This window comes from Tupaia chinensis, unplaced genomic scaffold, assembly GCF_000334495.1.
Source record: "Tupaia chinensis unplaced genomic scaffold, TupChi_1.0 Scaffold000635_1, whole genome shotgun sequence".
Lineage (NCBI taxonomy): Eukaryota > Metazoa > Chordata > Mammalia > Scandentia > Tupaiidae > Tupaia > Tupaia belangeri.
The window spans coordinates 823,793-842,722 of record NW_006160155.1 but is presented as its reverse complement, the minus strand read 5'-3'; the positions used below and the strand labels follow the sequence as shown (position 1 = coordinate 842,722).

Here is an 18,930-nt window from a genome sequence, read left to right as displayed (position 1 = left end):
AGACGTGACACTGGACAGACAGTGAGCAGAGAGCGCAGAGGCAGAGGGGTGGCCCATGGCTGAGGCCTCACTCACAGAGCTGAGCGGAGCCGCGGAAGCCACGCCCTGCCCCAGTGTCCTGGAGCTGGAGGAGCTCTTGAGGGCGGGGAAGGTCTCGTCCTGCAACCGCGTGGACGAAGTTTGGCCCAACCTTTTCATAGGAGATGCGTGAGTCGGAGCTGGCAGAGGGGTGTGGGGGGTGAGGGCAAAAAGAGGCCGTTCTTGGATGGATTCTCTACCAGACACCGGGGTAGGGGAGAAGAAGAAACAGTTCGGTTCTGAGCATTCCAGGCCGGGGATTTCCTCCAGGACCCGCGCGCGCCAGGCCCTGCACTAACCAGGCACGACCACCAGGGGGAGCAGTGGGTTTGCGTGCCTGAAAGACCTGAGCTGAGCTCAGCGGTCCCAGGAATCTCCTGGCGTATCAGGACCATCCGCGAGTCTCAGGGGCAGAGAGGCCTGGGGCTGGTCCTTGGGGTAAGACGTAGAGTAGACGGAGAGTCCATCTTTCTGGTCCCTGCCTCCCCACTCTGGGCACAGAGTGGGTGGAGAAGCCTGACTAAAGGTGAATCAGGGAAGGTGTCACCCCTAAACATTTGCACATTAGAAGGTCTGGGGGTGGCCAAGACAGCCGGATGAGCATGAGCATGAGAGGACGGATATGGGGCAAGAGGGGAGGGGCAACTGGATCCCAGGGTTGAATCAACCTCTTTCTTCCTGTCCTGGCCAAGGCCTGGGGAGGCAAAGCAGGTCTAAAGATCCCTCTCTGTACAGCTTGCTCCCCGCTCTCCCTGCCGAAAGCTCAGAGGAGGGGGGGCGGGGGCTATGGGCTGCAGACCTGCTGGGTTCTAGCTCCCCTTGGAACTTAATGGCTTCATCCCTTTGAGGCCGGGGGCCAGGCAAAGGCTCCTTCTTGAACCCATAGTGCAGCCACATCCAGCCTCCTTCTTGCCCTCCCCAGGGCCACCGCAAATAACCGCTTTGAGCTGTGGAAGCTGGGCATCACCCATGTGCTGAACGCCGCCCATGGGGGCCTCTACTGCCAGGGCGGCCCTGACTTCTATGGCAGCAGCGTGAGCTACCTGGGGGTGCCAGCCCACGACCTCCCTGATTTCGACATCAGCGCCTACTTCTCCTCCGCAGCCGACTTCATCCACCGCGCCCTCAGCACACCGGGGGGTAGGACTTGGGGTCCGAGCCCATATCTCATCCTGTTCATTCCTGGGGAGGATGCCATGCTTCCCCTCAAATCATCAGTGCCTTCCGATCCCTGGTTTTAAAAAACTGTCTGCTCCATCCTCCAGCATTTTATGTAACCCCATAACTTCATGCAAGGGGGGAACTGAGTCCTAGAATACAAGGTCATGCCATGAGTCAGAAGCAGTCCTGAGGTTGAAGCCAAGTCTCCCAGACAGCAGAGCAGTTCTCTCTCTGGAACACACAGGTTTGGGAAGTCACTGGATGGTACCTAGATGTCTGCCCAAAGTACTTTCAAATGGAAAAAATCTTCGAATACCCCCAAGTACAGCTAAGGAGTGTAGGGACGCTGGAGCCCGGCTTTGTGTTCGCCATAGCCCTGCCCTTGCTACGGGACTCCCGGCAAGCCATGTCCCTCTCCCGTAGTCAGTTCTTGCATCTAGGAGTGGGGCGACATCTAATGGGAACTACAAGATTACAGCTGGTGTCACTCCTCCCCCCCTAGATTTTTGCCAAAGGGCACATGCACCCCCTAGAGACAGAGAGAAAGCAGGAAAGTGAGAACCACCGTGTCCCCCCACACACACGCACACACACATACTCCCCGCAATCCCTTCTCCATTCTCCTCTTGGGGTTTTGGGCACATGTGCACACGTGCCTGGCATGTTTTTCGAGCTGCCAGGTCTTAAACAGTAAAGTCAGCCATGTGGGATCTAGTGCCTTCATCATGCCACCTACTGGCCCTCAGGCCAGTCTTTAACTATGCACTTAGACTTCCTTTGTTCTTATCTGTGCATTCACCAGCTATCTATCAAGTGTCTGGAATGTACCGACCACTGAGCCAAGTACTGGGACCCCAGAATGAAACAAGGCATCCCGTCCTCATCCGTGGGGATTAATCGACCTTAAACGAAGGGTGAGAAGACAGTCACATTGTGAAGTATTAAGAGTACTACTTGGGGGGCTGGCAGGTGGTGTGGTGGTTAAGGGCGCTGGACTCCCACATGATCGATCACGGTTCAAGACCCGGACCTGGCGGCTTGCTTTCTCACTTTCTCTCTCTCTCTGTCCCTCTTTGGTCAAATTAAAATAAATAAATAATAAAAATAATTCTTTTAAGAGAAAAAAAAAAGAGTACTACTCAGGGCCAGCAGGTAGCACAGAGATGAAGGTGGCTGTCTCACATGGCTGACAGTGTTGTTCTAGTCCCCTACCTGGTGGCTTGAAAAACACACTGGGGTTTGCCCAGAATACCCCAAGAAAAGAATGAAAGAGAAGGAACTACTGCGTGGCCATCGCCACCTTGGCGGGGGGATTTCTCAGTTTCCTTCTCTTTATCTCTCTCTGTCTCTCTCTGGCAAGTGCACATGCCCTATAGCAAAAGGAAAAAAGAAAAAGAAAAAAAGTTATTCAACAGAAACACCACTCCAAATGATGACAATGATGTTATGATCAACGAGGGCTTTAAACTAGTATAATAAACATGTTCAACTAGAAAAAAGAGTACTGCTCAGTGAGCGGGCACATGTGAAGAGCTGTGGGAGCACAGGGCAGGCGTCAGTCCACAGGTTCAGGCATGTGGGGACGTCTCTGCAACAGTACTCGCTGGGCCACATGCAGAAACGAGCTGTTCTGTGATTCAAGCGACACCTTGCGTGATCGGGCAAGCCTCCAGGAGGAAGCCGTGGCTCAGCCAAAACCTGCCCGATGAGTAGAAGTTAGTCAGACCAAAACCAGGGGACATCTTTGCCAGTAGCTGGGATAGCACGTGGTGAGGCTGGAGGGCAGAGACCATGACAGCTTCGAGGAACTGAAAGTGACCTTCAGAGCTGCATTCCTAGAGCGGAGGGTTGGGGAGGGACAGTCAGAGGAAGCTGCGAGGTCAGCAGGAGCCAGTTTCCGGAGGGTCCTGTAGGTCACTCGTCCCAAGGGTAGGCAAAGCACGTGCTGGCCTAACCATGTGACAGATCAGGACAAAGAAGCCCATAAAGGCTGACTGACTTGCCCAGGGTCTCAAGGAAAGGAGCTGGGTGGGCCAGCTGGTGGGAAAGGCTCTCTCACCAGGACGTCTTCCTCAGCCAAGGTCCTGGTGCACTGTGTGGTGGGCGTGAGCCGCTCAGCCACACTGGTCCTGGCCTACCTCATGCTGCACCAGCAGCTGTCTCTGCGCCAGGCGGTGATCACCGTGAGGCAGCACCGATGGGTCTTCCCCAACCGAGGCTTCCTCCACCAGCTCTGCCAGCTGGATCAGCAACTGCGAGGTGCAGGCCGGAACTGAGGGGCCAGGTGAGAGCTAGGTGGGACGTGAGGGGGCACGGGGACAGAGCTGGGTGCAGTTGGCAGTGAGAAATCAGGCAAGCACACTTTGTGAGAGGCCAGTAGGTGCTGGAAGTGAAGGGCCAGGCCAGGGCCCAGGGGATGTTCCAGGCTGGTTGACAGGGCCAGGTTGCTGGGAGCACCCTCACCCACCTAAGGTCCCACCAGGGCCCCACTTAGACAGTCTTCCTATAGGACTCCCACCTCCTGTCTCCCCATCCCATTCAGATTTTTTTGTAAAGAATTATTTAATTTAATTTTTTTTAAAGAATTCATTTTATTTATTATTTTTAAATTTGCTGCAGGGCACATGCACTCACCAGAAAGAGACAGAGAGAGAAAGTGAGAAAGCAAGCTACCAGGTTCATTACTCAATCCACAGTGGGCCATGTGGGAGTCCAGCACCTCAACCACCATGCCACCTGCTGGCCACTATTATTATTATTATTATTATTTTAAATTTGACCAGAGAGACAGACATGGAGAGAGAGGGAAAGTGAGAAAGCAAGCCAAATAGGAACAGAACTGTATTTGAACATGTGGGAGTCCAACACTTTAACCACGATACCACCTGCCAGACCCCCCCACCCAGATTCTTAAGGCCTCAGAGAGAAGGAAAAAAACAGGGAAGGAAGGGTCTGAGCAGCATAAAGTATAAGAGGTGAGACCTTCCCACCTGGTCCTGGCACTGACCTCCCTTCCTCAACCAAACGCCTGGGGCCTCCCCAGGACCCTACCAGGCAGCCTCATAGCCAGACTGGACAGTCCCATGCACCCACCTGACCTTACTCACAGGGCTCAAGGCAGAAGCAGGTGTAGGTGATAGCCCTCGCCCCGGCCTCCACAAGGCTGTGAGTGACACAGCTCCTCTCTCTCCCAGAGCTGGTCCCTCCTGGCTACGGGGCTGTGCTACTTTGCCACCCGGGCACTGGCCCTGCTGGTGCTGCTGGAGGCTCTGGCCCAGGTAGATGCCCAGAAGATGAGAAGAGCCCAGCGTGGGGTCCACCCCGAAGCCCGCTACTTCATCTGCTTTCTCCTGTCGCCTGCCCCTCCTTTCGGCCACTGCCTTCAGTCTCCACAGGTGGGAGTGGCCATGAGGCTCCTTGGCCAGGGACCCCAAGTCCTCCAGACATGGAAGGGAAGGGGGAAGATATTAAAGGGATTCTACTAATAAATGTTCGCACTAGCCCTGGCCACAGCTACCTCCCCCACTTACCCCCATGGCTCAGAGAGGCCCGCAGGCTCCCTGGAGGCACTAATGTGTGTGTCCATTATCTGGGAAAGGAAGTAGGAGGAATACCAAGGTATGGCTGTGACAGGGTCTCTGCATAGCAAAGAGGGTTTTGTTTTGTTTTGTTTTGTTTTAAGAGATTTTTGCTATAGGGCACATGTGTTCCTGAGAGAGACAGAGAAACAGAATGTGAGAAATCACCCCTTTGGGGGGATCGCCACGCTGCAATCCCTTCTCTTTCAGTCTCCTCTCGGGATTTTGGGCACCCAGATGCACCTGGCATGAGTTTCAAGCTGCCGCCGGGTCTGGGACTCAAACCGTGGTTGACTGTGTGGGAGTCCAGCAGCATAACCATTACTCCATCTGCTGGTCTTGGGAGGGTTCTTAATAGGTCCAAATCCAAGGTCTCTGATAGCTTTGAGGGACTCTAACAACCAGCTCACTGGCCTCATGGGACAATGTGGCCTCGACCAGGGATACTCTTGGACATCCCAATCTTTGTGGGGAGAGAGGAGCTTTGCAATGTCTGGGCCTTCTAAAGACCTGCTATGGCCTTTGTTTGCCTGCCTGCCTGCCTACATCTCTCTCTCTCCCTAAGTCTTCCAGATCATTTTCTTTTAAGAAAGAGATTTTTGCTATAAGGTGTGGTGCTCACCAGAGAGACAGAGACGGAGAGACAGAAAGTGAGAAATCGTCCCCCCAGGGAAGATGGCCACAGTGTAATCCCTTCTCTTCCATTCTCCTCTCGGGATTTTAGGCATGTACACACATGCACCTGACGTGAGTTTTAAGCTGCCTGGTCCAGGACTTGAACCATGGTCGACCACATGGGAGTCCAGCGACCTATCTATAATGCCATCTGCTGGTCCCAATAATTTTTTTTGAAGGATTATTTATTCAATTCTATTTATCATCATTCTTACTTCTTTTTACACAGGGCACATGTGCTCACCAGAAAGAGGGGGAAAGTGAGAAAGCAAGCCACCAGGTGTGGGACATGAATCGTGCCACCTGCTGGCCCCAGTCTTCTAGATCTTAATCCAGGGCCAATCCTGTCTTCCTCAGCCCCCAGCAAAGGGCCCCTGAACCTGGGTTCTGATGTTGCCAGATTTGTGTATGAGTTTGGCCAGTTTCTTCCCTGTTCTCCACACATGGTCCTTCCAGCTTATTTATCTATTTGTGAGAGCACATGCACGTGCACATGAGGAGTGTGTGTGTGAGGGAGAGGAAGAGGGAGATGAGCACCCCAGTGGTCACAAGGTCTGGTCACACGGCAATCCCCTTCAGTCCTCCAGCCCGTCAGACCGTGGGCAACCTGTGCATGAGCCCGACATGTTTCGGGCTGATCAGACCAAGGACTCGAACCATGATTGCCATGTGGGATCCAGCTCCCTTTATTTATTTGTGATTTATTTTATTGTCAGAGGGCTTGTGTGCTTATGAGAGAGGGAGAGAGAGAGAGAGCTCTTGAGAGCACAGAAGCACCCCTCAGTGGGGCATGGTGACTCGGTAGTCCCTTCCGCAATCTGCCATCCCATCAGGATTTGGAGCATGCGCCCACATGTGCCCAGCATGGTTTTCAAACTGCGGTCAGCCACGTGGGGTCCAGCTCCCTTTACCACCAGGCTACCTGCTGGGCAGAAACCCAGCTCTTCTTGAGCAGCGCATTGCTGCTGTGCATGGAGCTGCCCTCCTTCCAGCTCAAACTTCGAGTCCTTGCTGCAGACCATTCTTGATGGCCAGGGGAGCTTTTCAGATGGTGTAGTTGATCTTTCCTCTTTTTGCCCAAGTAGTCAGCATGCGTGTGCATGTACACACACACACACACACAGAGGCAGCCCCTGGGAGCTGCCTCTATGACCATCAGGGCGAGGATTGAGGCCTGAGCCTGGAGGGGAAAGTGCCTGGTTGGACTTGGCACTGACCATGCCACGGCACCAGTCAACAAGCTGGGAGTGGCAGGGGGAGGCCGGAAGGGGAGAGCAGACAGCATGCTTTATAATTAAACTCAAATCAAAAAATAGAAACAGCATCAAGTGTGCGGAGACAGGAGGCTGGAAGCCGGCAACACAGACTGCCCGTCAGAGAAGAGCACAGCCTGGGCCGGCTACCACCACAGGTGGGTTGAGTGCCCCTGTATCAGGGGGGCCCTGAGCATGCCGGGTAACGAGGGCCAGGACTTATTCCAGTGTGTGTTGGACAGAGGGTGTGGTATTGGGTTGGGGGACAGACTGGGTCAGAGATGGAGGTACAGACAAAGCACAGTAGAGTCAGACAGACCAGGGCTTAGAGCTTGGGTATCACACTTAACGGCTTTATGACCTTGAGCATATGGTTTAACCTCTGTGAGCCTGTTTCCTCATCTGTAATTTGGGGAGACAATATTATCTGCTTCATAAGGGGCCTGTGAAGGTTCGGTGAGAAAATGTAAGCCCCTAGCTCTGTCAGCTACGTAAGTTAATAAGAGGCAAATATACTAATTACCGCTGGATGGAAAAAGAAACACAGAGACAGACTAAACTTGCCTTCACTGCCCCAAATGAAAATTGCTCCTGTGCCCACAATATGGCGGAGGCTTGAAAGGGTAGGAGGAGTTAATGTTAATAATAGTATAATGCACCATTTATTGGGCATCTACTATGAGGCAAACCCTTGGGGGGCCCTTTAGTTGGTTATTTCATAGGATTCTCCCAGAAGTCCCACTAAAAAACTGACTCAGAGACCATGCAGACACAAGTATCAACCTGAGAATTCTGCCCGGCTGCCCTCCTCAAAGGCTGGGCCCGGAGACCCTAGTGGCACTCTGCTGGCAGCCACCTGCCACCTCTGCAGGCTTCCTTCTCCAGACTCTTCCTTCGAGCCCCCAAGTCACCTAGATATGGTCACACTCCTGCCTTGCTCCCCCGGGAAGAAGGAGGGGAGACGGGGTAAAGTCTGCAGCTGCAGCCAAGGAGGTGGATGGAAAATTGTCCTGCCCTGGGAAGCCTGTGCTTCAGCCTGAGGCCAGGCGCATGTGGCAGGGAAAGGGAGACAGAGGCAGACAGCAAAACGGGAGGAGAGACAAGACAGAAAGGGGTGTGGCAGCCTGCACACAGCAGCTGTGCAGGAGGAAAACCAAGGCCCACAGAGGCAGCTGCCCCACTGAGGGCCGAGGCACAGGAAGTGGGGCTGGAGTGGGTGGGTGACAAGTAGGGCCTGGCCCTGCTGGACACCAGGCCTGTGTTCCACCCTGTTGTGAATAAGGAGACATGGAAGGAGGTAGCAGGCAGGACCCCCACAGTTCAGGTCTCAGGGCAGCAGCAGCTGGGGGAGCTGACCCCGACACTGGCTGCAAAGTAGGCTCAAGCAGATTGGTGGTGTATCCCATGAGCATCAGAGTGAAGCTCAGGTGGGAGCTGACCAGGAGTAGCACTGAGTCGCAGGAAGAGTCCCAATATCCAGACCTAGGCCTAGGGTTTCCCAAGAGGTTGAAGTCTGGGCTGTAGCCTGGCAGCTTCCAACCCTTGACACCTCTGGAGGCTACAGGAGGATTGGAGTCCAGTCCTTCTTAGCCAGGACCAGGCTGCCTGATTCCCCGGCACAGCTGGCCTGCGAGACACCTGTTGGCCACCAGGGGGCGGCCTTACCCCATGTCAAGCTCCACAGGCCTAAGCCTGGAGCTGGCCTGGATTTCCAGAGCTGCATCTGGTCCTGCCAGGGGCTACTGTAGTCCCACCTGGTGACTCCAGACCAGTGTGTCTGTTGGCCTCCCCCAGGGCCTTATGGCTCTCCTGACCCCCAACCCACTCCACTGCCCTCTGTTCTATAGTTACAGGGCTGCCAGGCGCTCCTCTCATTCTCAGATCGGACCCAAGAATCATGAAAAGTCAGGAAAGCCACATATCTTTGGTGTGGGAAAGAGAAACTGTGGCTCGGACACAAGTCAAGACTTGCTGGGGGCCATACAACAAGTCTTGGCCAAGTCATAGGCGCTCCTCCCTTTCTCTAAAGTGCTCGTCCCACAACTTCAAGGAGCCTTCCATCTTAGTGTGGTTTAGGGAGCTAAGACCCTTCAATGCCAGAAAGTCTCCAAAAGGAGGAGGCCTGGGGCTCTGAAATCCTCAATCCACAGGGCCTAGGTCTGCTCGCTGGCCCCACCCCCGAGGACTCCAGGGTGAGGGCCTGGAATTCTAACCACTTCACAGCATCTGTGTTCTGAGCGGAACCTGGCCAAGCCAGGCTCACCTGCTGAGTCCTGCCCCACACCCACTTCCCCATTCCCGGTCCCAGACCATGCCCTAGGTAGGTGGCAGGCTACTCGCCTGCCCTGAGAGGTCACAGGGGATGAAGGGGAAAGCAGGGTCTTCACTTCCGCCCTGCCCACCAGCCACCCACTGGGTGAGCCTGGGGGGGGCTGGCCAAAGCCAGTGGCTTCCTGGGTGCCCGTTTCTCTTTCTGGTCCTGGCACTGCCTACCAAAAAGGAAAGATGTTCTTCCCAGTATGTACTTTCCCTAGTTCCTGGCTGAGGCCATCAGGAACCGCTAGCCATGACAGGCTCTCCTTCCCATCACGGCAACAGACCCAGGTTCTGGTGCCGCTGGCGCCCCGGCTCTGCAGGGTCCCGGACACCTTCAGCCAGCTGCCTCCTGACAAAACCCACCCCACCTGGGTGAGGCCCGACGAGCCGCACTGGCCTGAGTCATGGGGGTAAGGAGGAAAAACTGGGGGCCTGTAAGCAGATGTACAGCCCAGCCATGCCAGGCTCCCTAGAGGACCCAGAGGGGTTGGTGACCACTCTCTAGAGTCCCCAGACATACTAGCCGGAAGGCCTGGGGACGGAACTGAAGGAGCACATAACTGCATCGAAACCCCAGCCTTGCTACTTACTCATCAGCTACATGGCTTTGGGCATCCCTTAAAAATATTCTGAATGTCTGCTCCCTCCTGTGGGCAACAGGGACCTACCACAAGCAAGACATGGAGGGTTTAAGAGGCGTTAGCTCCTTCAGTGCGGAAACGCTGATGCCAGTTCACAGCCCTGTGCATCACTCTGGAGAAGGGCTCTCATCTCCAAAAACCTGGCACTGGGAGCGGATGGGTCCTGAGGACCAGCCCTGGAAGTAGCAGGGGAGGAGACTTGAGACGAGCTGCCCAGGTTGGGAGGCCTTCCTGTGCGCCCTCTGAAGGCCACAGCCATCTGGGGTTTCCATCCCCACAGCTGACCAGGGATGTAAGACCTGAAATGACGAGTGCCATGAATATGGAACTCCAAGGGCCCGTGGCCATAGCTTCCAGATCCATAGCCTCGGAGAGAGCAGGAGAGAAGGTTGCCCAGCTCCACATGGTGATTAGGGGTTAATTCCCTTATTTCTTGTGGGAAAGGCTCTAGGCCTCAGCCCCAGCTGAGCCAACTAATAACCTCATCCGAAGTATTAATAGCTGAGGCCCTCCAGCATCCCAGTGGCTCCTGGGCACTGCACCATGGACTGCACTTGGGAGCCCTGCCTCCGGCCACTGTGGCGTCCCCTCTGTTTCAGGATGGACTCGCTGCAGAAGCAAGATCTCCGGAGGCCCAAGATCCATGGGGCAGTCCGGGTGTCCACCTACCAGCCGCCCACACTGGCCTCGCTGCAGCGCTTGCTGTGGGTCCGTCGGGCCGCCACACTGAATCACATCAACGAGGTCTGGCCCAACCTCTTCCTAGGAGATGCGTGAGTGAGACCCACAAGGAGCAGGGGTGACAGAGGGTGTGAGGTCCACATGGAAATCATATTGTGTGTGCTCCAAGCCTGGTATCATGTGCTCAAAATCGTGAGAGTCGTGCATACCACATGTAGCTGCTATTTGTCATTCTGCACTGCTGGATAATATTCCATGAATGATTACATCAGTTTATCTGTCCTATTATATGTGGACATTTGAATTATGTGGCTATTATGAAGAGTGATCCTATGAATATTTTAATACATGTATCATGGGAACACACAAGATAGGTCTTATAGATGTGTGTGTGTGTGTATTTTATTTATTTATTTATTTATTTATTTATTTTTACTTCCCTAGGTTCTATATTTAGAGGGAGAGAGTGAAATTTTGAGTCATTTTCCCTTAAGGTTTTATTTTTTTAAATTTTATTTATTTATTTATATTTATTCATTTATTATTATTTTAACAATATTTATTTATGTATTTAATTCCATTTGTTATAATTATTATTTTTCAACTTGACCAGAGAGAGACAGAGAGAGAGTAAAAGGGAAAGTGAGAAAGCAAGCCACCAGGCCTGGGACTTGAACCAGGGTTGGCCATGTGGGAATCCAGTGCTTTTAACCACTACACCACCTGCTGGCCCCTATTCTTATTACTTTTAAGTTTGTTATAGGGCATGTGTGTTCACCAGAGAGAGACCCAGAGAGAGAGAGAGAGGAAGCCAGCCACAGGTCCAGGACTAGAACCACAGTCTGTCATGTGGGAGTCCAGCACCTTTACCATGATGCCTCTTGGTTTGCTTAAATTTTAGAAAATTTGAACCAGGACCAGCAGGTGGTGTGGTGGTTAAGGCCCTGGATTCTCACATGGCAGACCGTGGTTTGAGTTCTGGACCCCACAGCTTGAAAATCACAACAAATAAATAGACAAATAAATAAATAAATGTTTAAAAAGAAATAAAATTTTAAAAATATATGGACCAATATATGGTCCACATATTGGGTTTGAGAACTTTTCCTTAATGTTTATAAAATACAGATTAATGTCTTGTTAATGATGACAAATATGTTAATCCCTCTGCCTCACAGATAACTAGTAATAAAATTCTTATAGACTTTAAAAATGCATATATACATACACATGCATTTTTATTTTTTATTAATTTTTTAATTAAAAAATTTTTAGAGAGGTTTTTGCTACAGGGTGCATGTGTTTGCCAGAAAGACAGAGAGAGACAGAGAGATAGAAAGCGAGAAATCACCCCCCAGGGGGATGGCCACACCGCAATCCCTTCTCCTCCATTCTCCTCTCGGGATCTTGGGCACGCACGCACACGTGCCTGGCATGAGTTTAAGCCACCAGGTCTGGGACTCGAACTGTGGTCGACTACATGAGAGTCCAGCGACATAGCCATTATGCTAACTGCTGGTCCCCATACATATGCATTTTAAAATAATTATCAATATTTTATTTATGAAAATGGTATCACTTTATTTCTTTAATTTGACCAGAGAGGGACAGAGTAGAGAGAGAGAAACTGAGAAAGCAAGCCACTAGATCTGGGACTCGAATCGCAGTTGGCAATGTGGGAGTCCAACACCCTTAACCACCATGCCACCTGCTGGTCCCTAGAAAGCTATTTTAATAGAATCACAGTATAATTTTAAAACTTTTTAATACCATTCTGTTTGTATTCTGCATTTCATTTTTTCTCTTTTTGGAGAGGTTTTTGCTATACGGCGCATGCACTCGCCAGACAGACAGAGAGAGACAGAGAGACAGAAAGCAAGAAATCACCCACCCCCCCCGGGGGGGGGTGGCAATGCCGCAATCCCTTTTCCTCCGTTCTCTTCTCGGGATCTTGGGCACACATGCACACGTGCCTGGCATGAGTTTTAAGCCACCAGGTCCGGGACACGAACCACGGTCGACTACATGGGAGTTCAGCGACATAGCCATTACGCTAACTGCTGGTTCCATATTCTGCATTTCTCATGGGCTCTCATGGCATGACCAGCTTTCCTTGCTCATGTGGGCCTCCCATCCTTTAGTGGCTGCTCAGTACTTCTTCATTTATGCCTTACTCAATCATAGGATATTTACTGGTGTCTTCCCCCACTTTTCACTATCTTAAATTTCACTATATTCAGTTTACCTATGTCTCTGGGTACATTCCAGATTCTTCCTTTAATTAAGCCCCCGGAAGGAGGATTGCTGGGGTAAAGGATACAAACATTTTCAGATATTTGATGCTTGTAGCCGAACTGCCCTTCAGAAAAGCTGGCCTGAGTAAAAAAGGCAACTTAAATTCTCCTTAAAGAAGCCCCCCCACTCTAGTCTCTGCCCTTGGAAGAGGATGGACGAGGTGAGGGACAAGCTCTAACCCACCAGAGCTGACCCAGTGAGATCCACCCCATCCCGCTCACCCCGTCCCTCTCCTGCAGGTATGCAGCCCGGGACAAGGGCAAGCTGATCCAGCTGGGCATCACCCACATTGTGAACGCCGCTGCAGGCAAATTTCAGGTGGACACAGGTGCCAAGTTCTACCGCGGAATGACCTTGGATTACTATGGCATCGAGGCGGACGACAATCCCTTCTTTGACCTCAGTGTCTACTTTCTGCCTGTGGCTCGATATATCCGAGCTGCCCTCAGTGTTCCCCAAGGTGAGCTGCTGGGGAAGGCATGAGCAAAGGGGACAGGGTGTGCTCCAGGGCACTCCATTGTTCTGGCAGTGCCAGTGGGTGGGGAGTATGGAGCTATGAACCCCTTCAGCAGTCCTCCCACCCCACGGGTTTAATAACTACTCCCATTCGGTGACATCCCCTTCAGGGACACCTTGGGAACTAACAATCACAGGCTGAGGTCCAGCATGGTCATCCGCTTAGCCAGAGCGCTCAGTAAGTGTGCTGGGCAGAAGAACGCACGTGACCTTCAAAGGCTCTTGAGAAGCTCCTCTAGATAAAGCCTTGGCATAGGGCTGCATGGGCAGGGGAGAGGGTAGAACTGGAGAGAAAGGGAGGGAGGTGGATACCCCTATTATCTGATACATAGCTGGAGCTCCAGAAGTTCAGGACCCCCACTCCCTGCCCAAAGGAAGCACCCAGGGCCAGAAGAAGGGAATCGAACTGTACTAAGTCACTATGTGACCTTGAGCCAATTCCTCCGTCTCTGGGCCTCTGTTGTCTCATTTGTCGGCGAGGCCAATGTCAGTATTCTAGGACACTGTGAAGGGTGGGCTGAAGAATGGCCAGAGATGTCACTTCTTCCCAAAGGAATGAGTGGTCCAAAGACAGGTGCCTGATACAGCATTGGGTCTCCCCACAGGCCGCGTGCTGGTCCACTGTGCCATGGGGGTAAGCCGCTCTGCCACGCTTGTCCTGGCCTTCCTTATGATCTGCGAGAACATGACCCTGGTGGAGGCCATCCAGACGGTGCAGGCCCACCGAAATATCTGCCCCAACTCAGGCTTCCTCCGGCAGCTCCAGGTTCTGGACAACCGACTGGGGCGGGAGACAGGGCGGCTCTGACCTGGCAGGCAGCCAGGAGCCTTGACCTCCATCCAGATGTCCCAACCCACCAACCTGGCCCGGGGACGGCAGCCTCTGCTGTTTCCAGTGACTCTGAGATATGAACCGCAAGTGGGGGCTGAGCGGATGCAGAGGCAGGGATGGCTGGGTGGCGACCTTTAGCAAGTGGAGTTCCCCGACCCAATCCAGAGATTCTTTATGCAAAAGAGAGTTCGGTCTGTCTCTATAATAAAAGGTTCATCATAATAAAGACAGATCTTCTGGTGGTTTGTGACGTGAAGGCTGCTCTCAGGATGACCATGAGGTTCCGGATGGCTTGCCAACCCTCACGCAACATGATGGCAGCCTAGAGAAGGAAGGAGTCTGAGTCCATGCCAGGGTTAAATGAGGAAGGACAGGCAGGGAAGCACTAGTAATATCTGTTGGGAGCAAGAGACAGGAGTTGGGGTACGAGTATCTAGGATTAGATGACCTCTTCCATATCCTGTCTTCCTCATTCCCTCACCCAAGAGTCAGGCTGTCCATTGATAAAGACTAAAGCTCAACGGGTCAAATCTTCTCCATGCCCACCCTATCCACAGGAGAAGGGGTCATCTATGCTGACTATCGAACCTCACTGTGCACAAAAAACATCTAGCATCAGTCAGACCTTTTATTTACATTCTATTTCAAAAAAAAAAACTACTTAAAATTACAGACACGGGAACCAGCAGTTAGCGTAATGGCTATGTCGCTGGACTCCCACGTAGTCGACCGTGGTTCGTGTCCCAGACCCGGTGGCTTAAAACTCACGCCAGGCGCGTGTGTGTGCGTGCCCAAGATCCCGAGAGGAGACTGGAGGAGAAGAGATTGCGGCGTGACCATCTCCCCTGGGGGGTGATTTCTCGCTTTCTGTCTCTATGTCTCTCTCTGTCTGTCTGGCGAGCGCACGCGCCCTACAGTGAAAATCTCTCAAAAAAAAAAATTACAGACACGTGGAGACACGTGGGACAGCTCCATAGCACTGCTAACGTGCTGCTCAAGAGAAGCCATATCCCACATGGCAGCCATAGTTCACATCCCTGGCCCCGTCAGTCTGAAGCATGTCAGGCATGTGCATGAGTGCCCAGGATGCAACGGGTTGGAGGACAAGAGGAAGGGGACTGCAGTGTGACCAGACCCTGTGGAGGGTGCTCATTCTCTCTCTTTTTATGCATGTACATGTGTTCTATCATAATTAAGGGGGCGGGGATTACAGACACCTAAAAAACAGGATTAAACAGGAGGATAGGGGTTGAGGAGGTGACATACCAGAAGTCCTAGATGGACAGTTACATGACGGGACAAAACTTTAGCTCTGAGTTTCCTAGTTCTCATGTGCAAGTAAATCAATGTAGAAAGCCCCCACCCCAGGTTCTTTGCCTGTAAATGGTACACACCCATGATACTATGAGGACTGAATGGTGGCTCTCCTGCCACCTCTCTAGGGGCTCATATTTAGCACTTGTCTCTTCTGGCTGACCTCTAAATGTTAAGGTTTCTCAGGATTCTTCTTTCCTTCAGTGCCCCTGCTCTCCTGGAGGGGTCCTCTTGTTCCCAAAGCCTCTAAGGTTGAAGACTCAGAGGTGGATATGGCCAGCCCAACTCTCTTTCCTGAGCTCAAAACCTCTGCATCCCACTGGCCACCTCTATTCGAATACTGCACTCGAACTCAAGACTCAGGTGAACTTGGTGTCACCCGAGACCTTCCCATATCACCCGCTATGTCATCATTCTGTTCCTTACATATGGGCCATGGAAGAAAGGTTAAGACCACTTGCGGTTCCCAGGATACACCTCACCCTCTAACCTCTGGTGCAGGCTTCAGATAGCACCACCTGAATGCTCCCGCTCGGCCCCTTTCACTGGGCTAATTCCAGCTTCTTCGTGAGGTCTCAATTTAGATGTCTCTTATGGGAAGCCCAGCTGGGTCCTTCAAGCCTGGGAGAGGTGCCCCTTCTGAGGTTACCAGATTGCCCGTCACCCCTTATGATGTCATAGGCTGGATTATAATTGCCTGGTGCCTTATTATTCTTTCCATTGGCCATCTCTGGCCAGGGCTTCCCTAGGGTCAAAGTCCCCATGGTTCCCACACCCTTTGGCTATGACTCTACCCTCAGATACACTCCATGGGTCTATGGGCTAGTAGCTACAGGTTGGCCCCACTGCCACTTGGCCCTCTCTACAGAGGCCTCTAAGAGAGTGAATCTCTGTGGGGCCCAGGACTAGGGCTACTAAGGCAGTACCCCCTCTCTTCCCAGCTCCTTTGTGTTCAGTATCTTACCATTTGGCTCACCCTGACACCTTCTTCCCAGTATATCTTGTCCCTCTTGAACTATCTTTGACCCTCTCCTCACTCCCCAACAAGGCTCTGGGGCTTATGGGATATTTGTCCTTCACCATCTGTTCTATTTCCAGAGGGCAAATGTTTTTACCTCTGTGCAAAGTTGCAAAAGGTGCCCCCTCTCAGAAAACCAAATGTTCAGGCAGAAGCACCCCTGGGCAAACAGCTTGATAAAGGAAAACGTGTCTTCTTCCCCCGTGCACACAGCTCCAATTCAAGATGCCCAGCTCAGCGAGCTGACTCCTGTCTGTGTTAGGTCCCATCACCCTTTCTGCAATGCGCAAGCTGCACAACGTATACCATCTTGCCTGGGAGGTATTCCTATCCCTACTTTACAGATGAACAAACTGAGGCTCGGAGAAGATGAGCTGGGGCTGGAATGCTACCTCCTGGATCCAGGATCTCTGGACTCTGGCTCAAGGGCAGGTACTGCACAACCAGCTCCTCCACTCACCTCCCTGCAGCACTCGCCCCCGATCCCAGCTGGCTGCGGTCTACCTCAGGAGCTCTCTGGCCTTTGCCAGAGGTATCCTCCAGAGAGGACACACAAGCGAACTTCAGAAAGCTCTTGGAAAAGGCATGTTGTGAGAAAACTACACATAGATTTCCAAATTTTCACACCAAAATAGACTTACACTTTAATTCCATTTTCCCATAAACTTCCTGCAGTCGCCTTGTGTGGCCTAGCTGGAGGATGGCAGATGTCGCAGGGTCCAGCCCTAGCCTAGGGATGGAAAGCTGTTCTCAGTTCACCCTTGGGTTGGTGGCACCTGTAATTCTCCAGAGCAGACAAAGCTGGTCCCAGCTCAGTAGCCACTCTGACCACCCCTAATTCTCTTGGATTCCCCCCTTCTTCTGACGACTCAGCCCTTGTTGCTATTTCTTGCTCATGCACTGTCAGCGAGACCCAAAATAGTGGCTCCAGAAGCCAGTCTCTAAATCATCATCCCAGTCTATGAGTGTGGGCAGCCTGCCCTACCGCCTGGGGTGCAGTGCCCAGAGGTTGGGACAGAGTTGTACTATGGGTCTGGGGCTTGGGTTTCTGCAGGTCACCTTCTTGGGGTTTCACAGCTGGCATCAGAATCTGGGGCTGAGGGGAAGAAGGGAGGAAAGCCAGGAGGAGGCAGGTGACAGAAAAACCAAACATTTCCCAAGCTTCTGAGGAAACTTAGGCTGATCTCCAGAGTGGCACCACCCCCAGGAAGCCTCCCTGCCTGCTGTGCTTCCCAGGGAAAGTCTGACAATGTGTCCACTCTCACTCTTTTCTGGAGTAGCCTTGTGAAAGGAGGAGTGGTGTACTGTTGAGAGCATGACTTCGGAGCCAGACTCCTGAGGTGCAAACCCTCTCTCCCTTACTGGATGGGTGCCCTCTGTTAGTCTCTCCATAGCTCAGTTTCCTCAGCTATGACACAGGATCTATAATGGCCACCAGAGAGAATTGCTGTTAGAATTGAATGGGGCACGTAAAAAGGGCTTTGCTTGATGTATGGTAAGTTCTCAAAACAATAGCTGTGATTCGTGCTTCAGGGGCTCCTGGTACACAAGCCCCCAGTTTTAGACTAAAACGTTATGAATAAATGATTAAAATGAACTGACCTAAATTCAACATGGTATACTGAATTAGAATGTGGGAGAGAAAAAGGACATACATGGAAAAACTAGTGAAATCAGAATAGTTTGGGGTTTAGTTAACAGTGTTCTACCAATGTTCATTTCTTTGTTTGATATATGTAGCATGGTTATATGAGGTAATATCAAGTCAGCCCATGCATAGTGGTTAAGGTTGCTGGATCCCACATAGCTGATTGTGTGGTTCAAGTCTCACACCCAGCAGCTTGAGAAACATGTGTGTGTGTACCCAAAATTCTAAAAGGAGGGTAAGATGGAGAAGAACAGATTGTGGTGTGACTATTTTCTATGGTGGGTGGCTGCTGCTCTCTCTCTCTCTCTTTCTCTCTCTCTCTCTGTCTGTCTTTCTGGCAAGTGCATGTCTCTCTGTCAAAAATAAAAACAAATAAGGTAACATCAGGAAAAGTTGGGTGAAGGATATATAAGAAATGTCTCTGCTATCTTTTTAAGTCTGCTGTAAATAAAAAATTATTTCAAAATAAAAAATGCTGGGCAGAGTGCTAAATGCCTTAGATACATCATATTTTGTTTTTGATTTCCAGTTTCACTCATAATGTTTTATTTCTTTAGAGAAAAACATAAATCCAATATAGCAAAATGTTAAGATTTGACCATATTGAGTTGTGGGAATATAGATGTTTGTTATATCCTTTTTTTTTTGTATTCTTAAAATATTTCATAATGTTTAAACTTAAAAAATAAACTAACTTAGAAACATCCTACTGTATATATATTTAGGTTTTGAAACCCATCGCATCAAATGAGTTTTAAGAAGTATTCCAGATTAAAACTGTTATCATTGGAGACCAGCAGACAGTGTAATGGATACGTCACTGGACTCCAATGTAGTCGACCGTAGTTTGAGTCCTGGACTTGGTAGCTTAAACTCACACCGGGTGCGTGTGTGTGCATACCCAAGATCTTTTTTTTTTTTTTT

General features: G+C 51.3%; 2 protein-coding genes across 5 annotated transcripts; both read left to right on the top strand.

Moving 5' to 3' along the window:
* Positions 1-3,400, top strand: DUSP13A (dual specificity phosphatase 13A). The gene is made up of 4 exons (XM_014592022.2): positions 1-207; positions 1,001-1,218; positions 2,042-2,153; positions 3,316-3,400. Exons 1-3 carry the CDS (start codon positions 56-58, stop codon positions 2,134-2,136), a joined length of 465 nt encoding a protein of 154 aa, XP_014447508.1. The 5' UTR covers positions 1-55; the 3' UTR covers positions 2,137-2,153; positions 3,316-3,400.
* On the top strand, positions 3,349-14,252 carry DUSP13B (dual specificity phosphatase 13B). 4 transcript variants are annotated; one of them, XM_006159548.3, is made up of 6 exons: positions 3,349-3,523; positions 4,434-4,634; positions 6,809-6,903; positions 10,302-10,475; positions 12,918-13,138; positions 13,800-14,252. In XM_006159548.3, exons 1-6 carry the CDS (start codon positions 3,437-3,439, stop codon positions 14,000-14,002), a joined length of 981 nt encoding a protein of 326 aa, XP_006159610.1. In that variant the 5' UTR covers positions 3,349-3,436; the 3' UTR covers positions 14,003-14,252. The 4 variants fall into 4 exon arrangements, with proteins under 4 accessions (XP_006159610.1, XP_006159613.1, XP_006159612.1 ...); XM_006159550.2 differs by lacking the exons at positions 3,349-3,523; positions 4,434-4,634; positions 6,809-6,903 and adding exons at positions 8,993-9,065; positions 9,344-9,471; XM_006159551.3 differs by lacking the exons at positions 3,349-3,523; positions 4,434-4,634; positions 6,809-6,903 and adding an exon at positions 8,977-9,065.
* The last annotated feature ends 4,678 nt before the right edge of the window (positions 14,253-18,930 follow it).

Excerpts from the sequence above, each read along its gene's own strand:
- DUSP13B (XM_006159548.3), top strand. The coding sequence starts at position 3,437 with ATGGGTCTTCCCCAACCGAGGCTTCCTCCACCAGCTCTGCCAGCTGGA. Across the intron at positions 3,524-4,433 it reads GGCCGGAACTGAGGGGCCAG|AGCTGGTCCCTCCTGGCTAC; the intron begins GTGAGAGCTAGG and ends TCTCTCTCCCAG. Across the intron at positions 4,635-6,808 it reads ACTGCCTTCAGTCTCCACAG|AAACAGCATCAAGTGTGCGG; the intron begins GTGGGAGTGGCC and ends ATCAAAAAATAG.
- DUSP13A (XM_014592022.2), top strand. The coding sequence starts at position 56 with ATGGCTGAGGCCTCACTCACAGAGCTGAGCGGAGCCGCGGAAGCCACG. Across the intron at positions 208-1,000 it reads AACCTTTTCATAGGAGATGC|GGCCACCGCAAATAACCGCT; the intron begins GTGAGTCGGAGC and ends TGCCCTCCCCAG. Across the intron at positions 1,219-2,041 it reads CGCCCTCAGCACACCGGGGG|CTATCTATCAAGTGTCTGGA; the intron begins GTAGGACTTGGG and ends TGCATTCACCAG.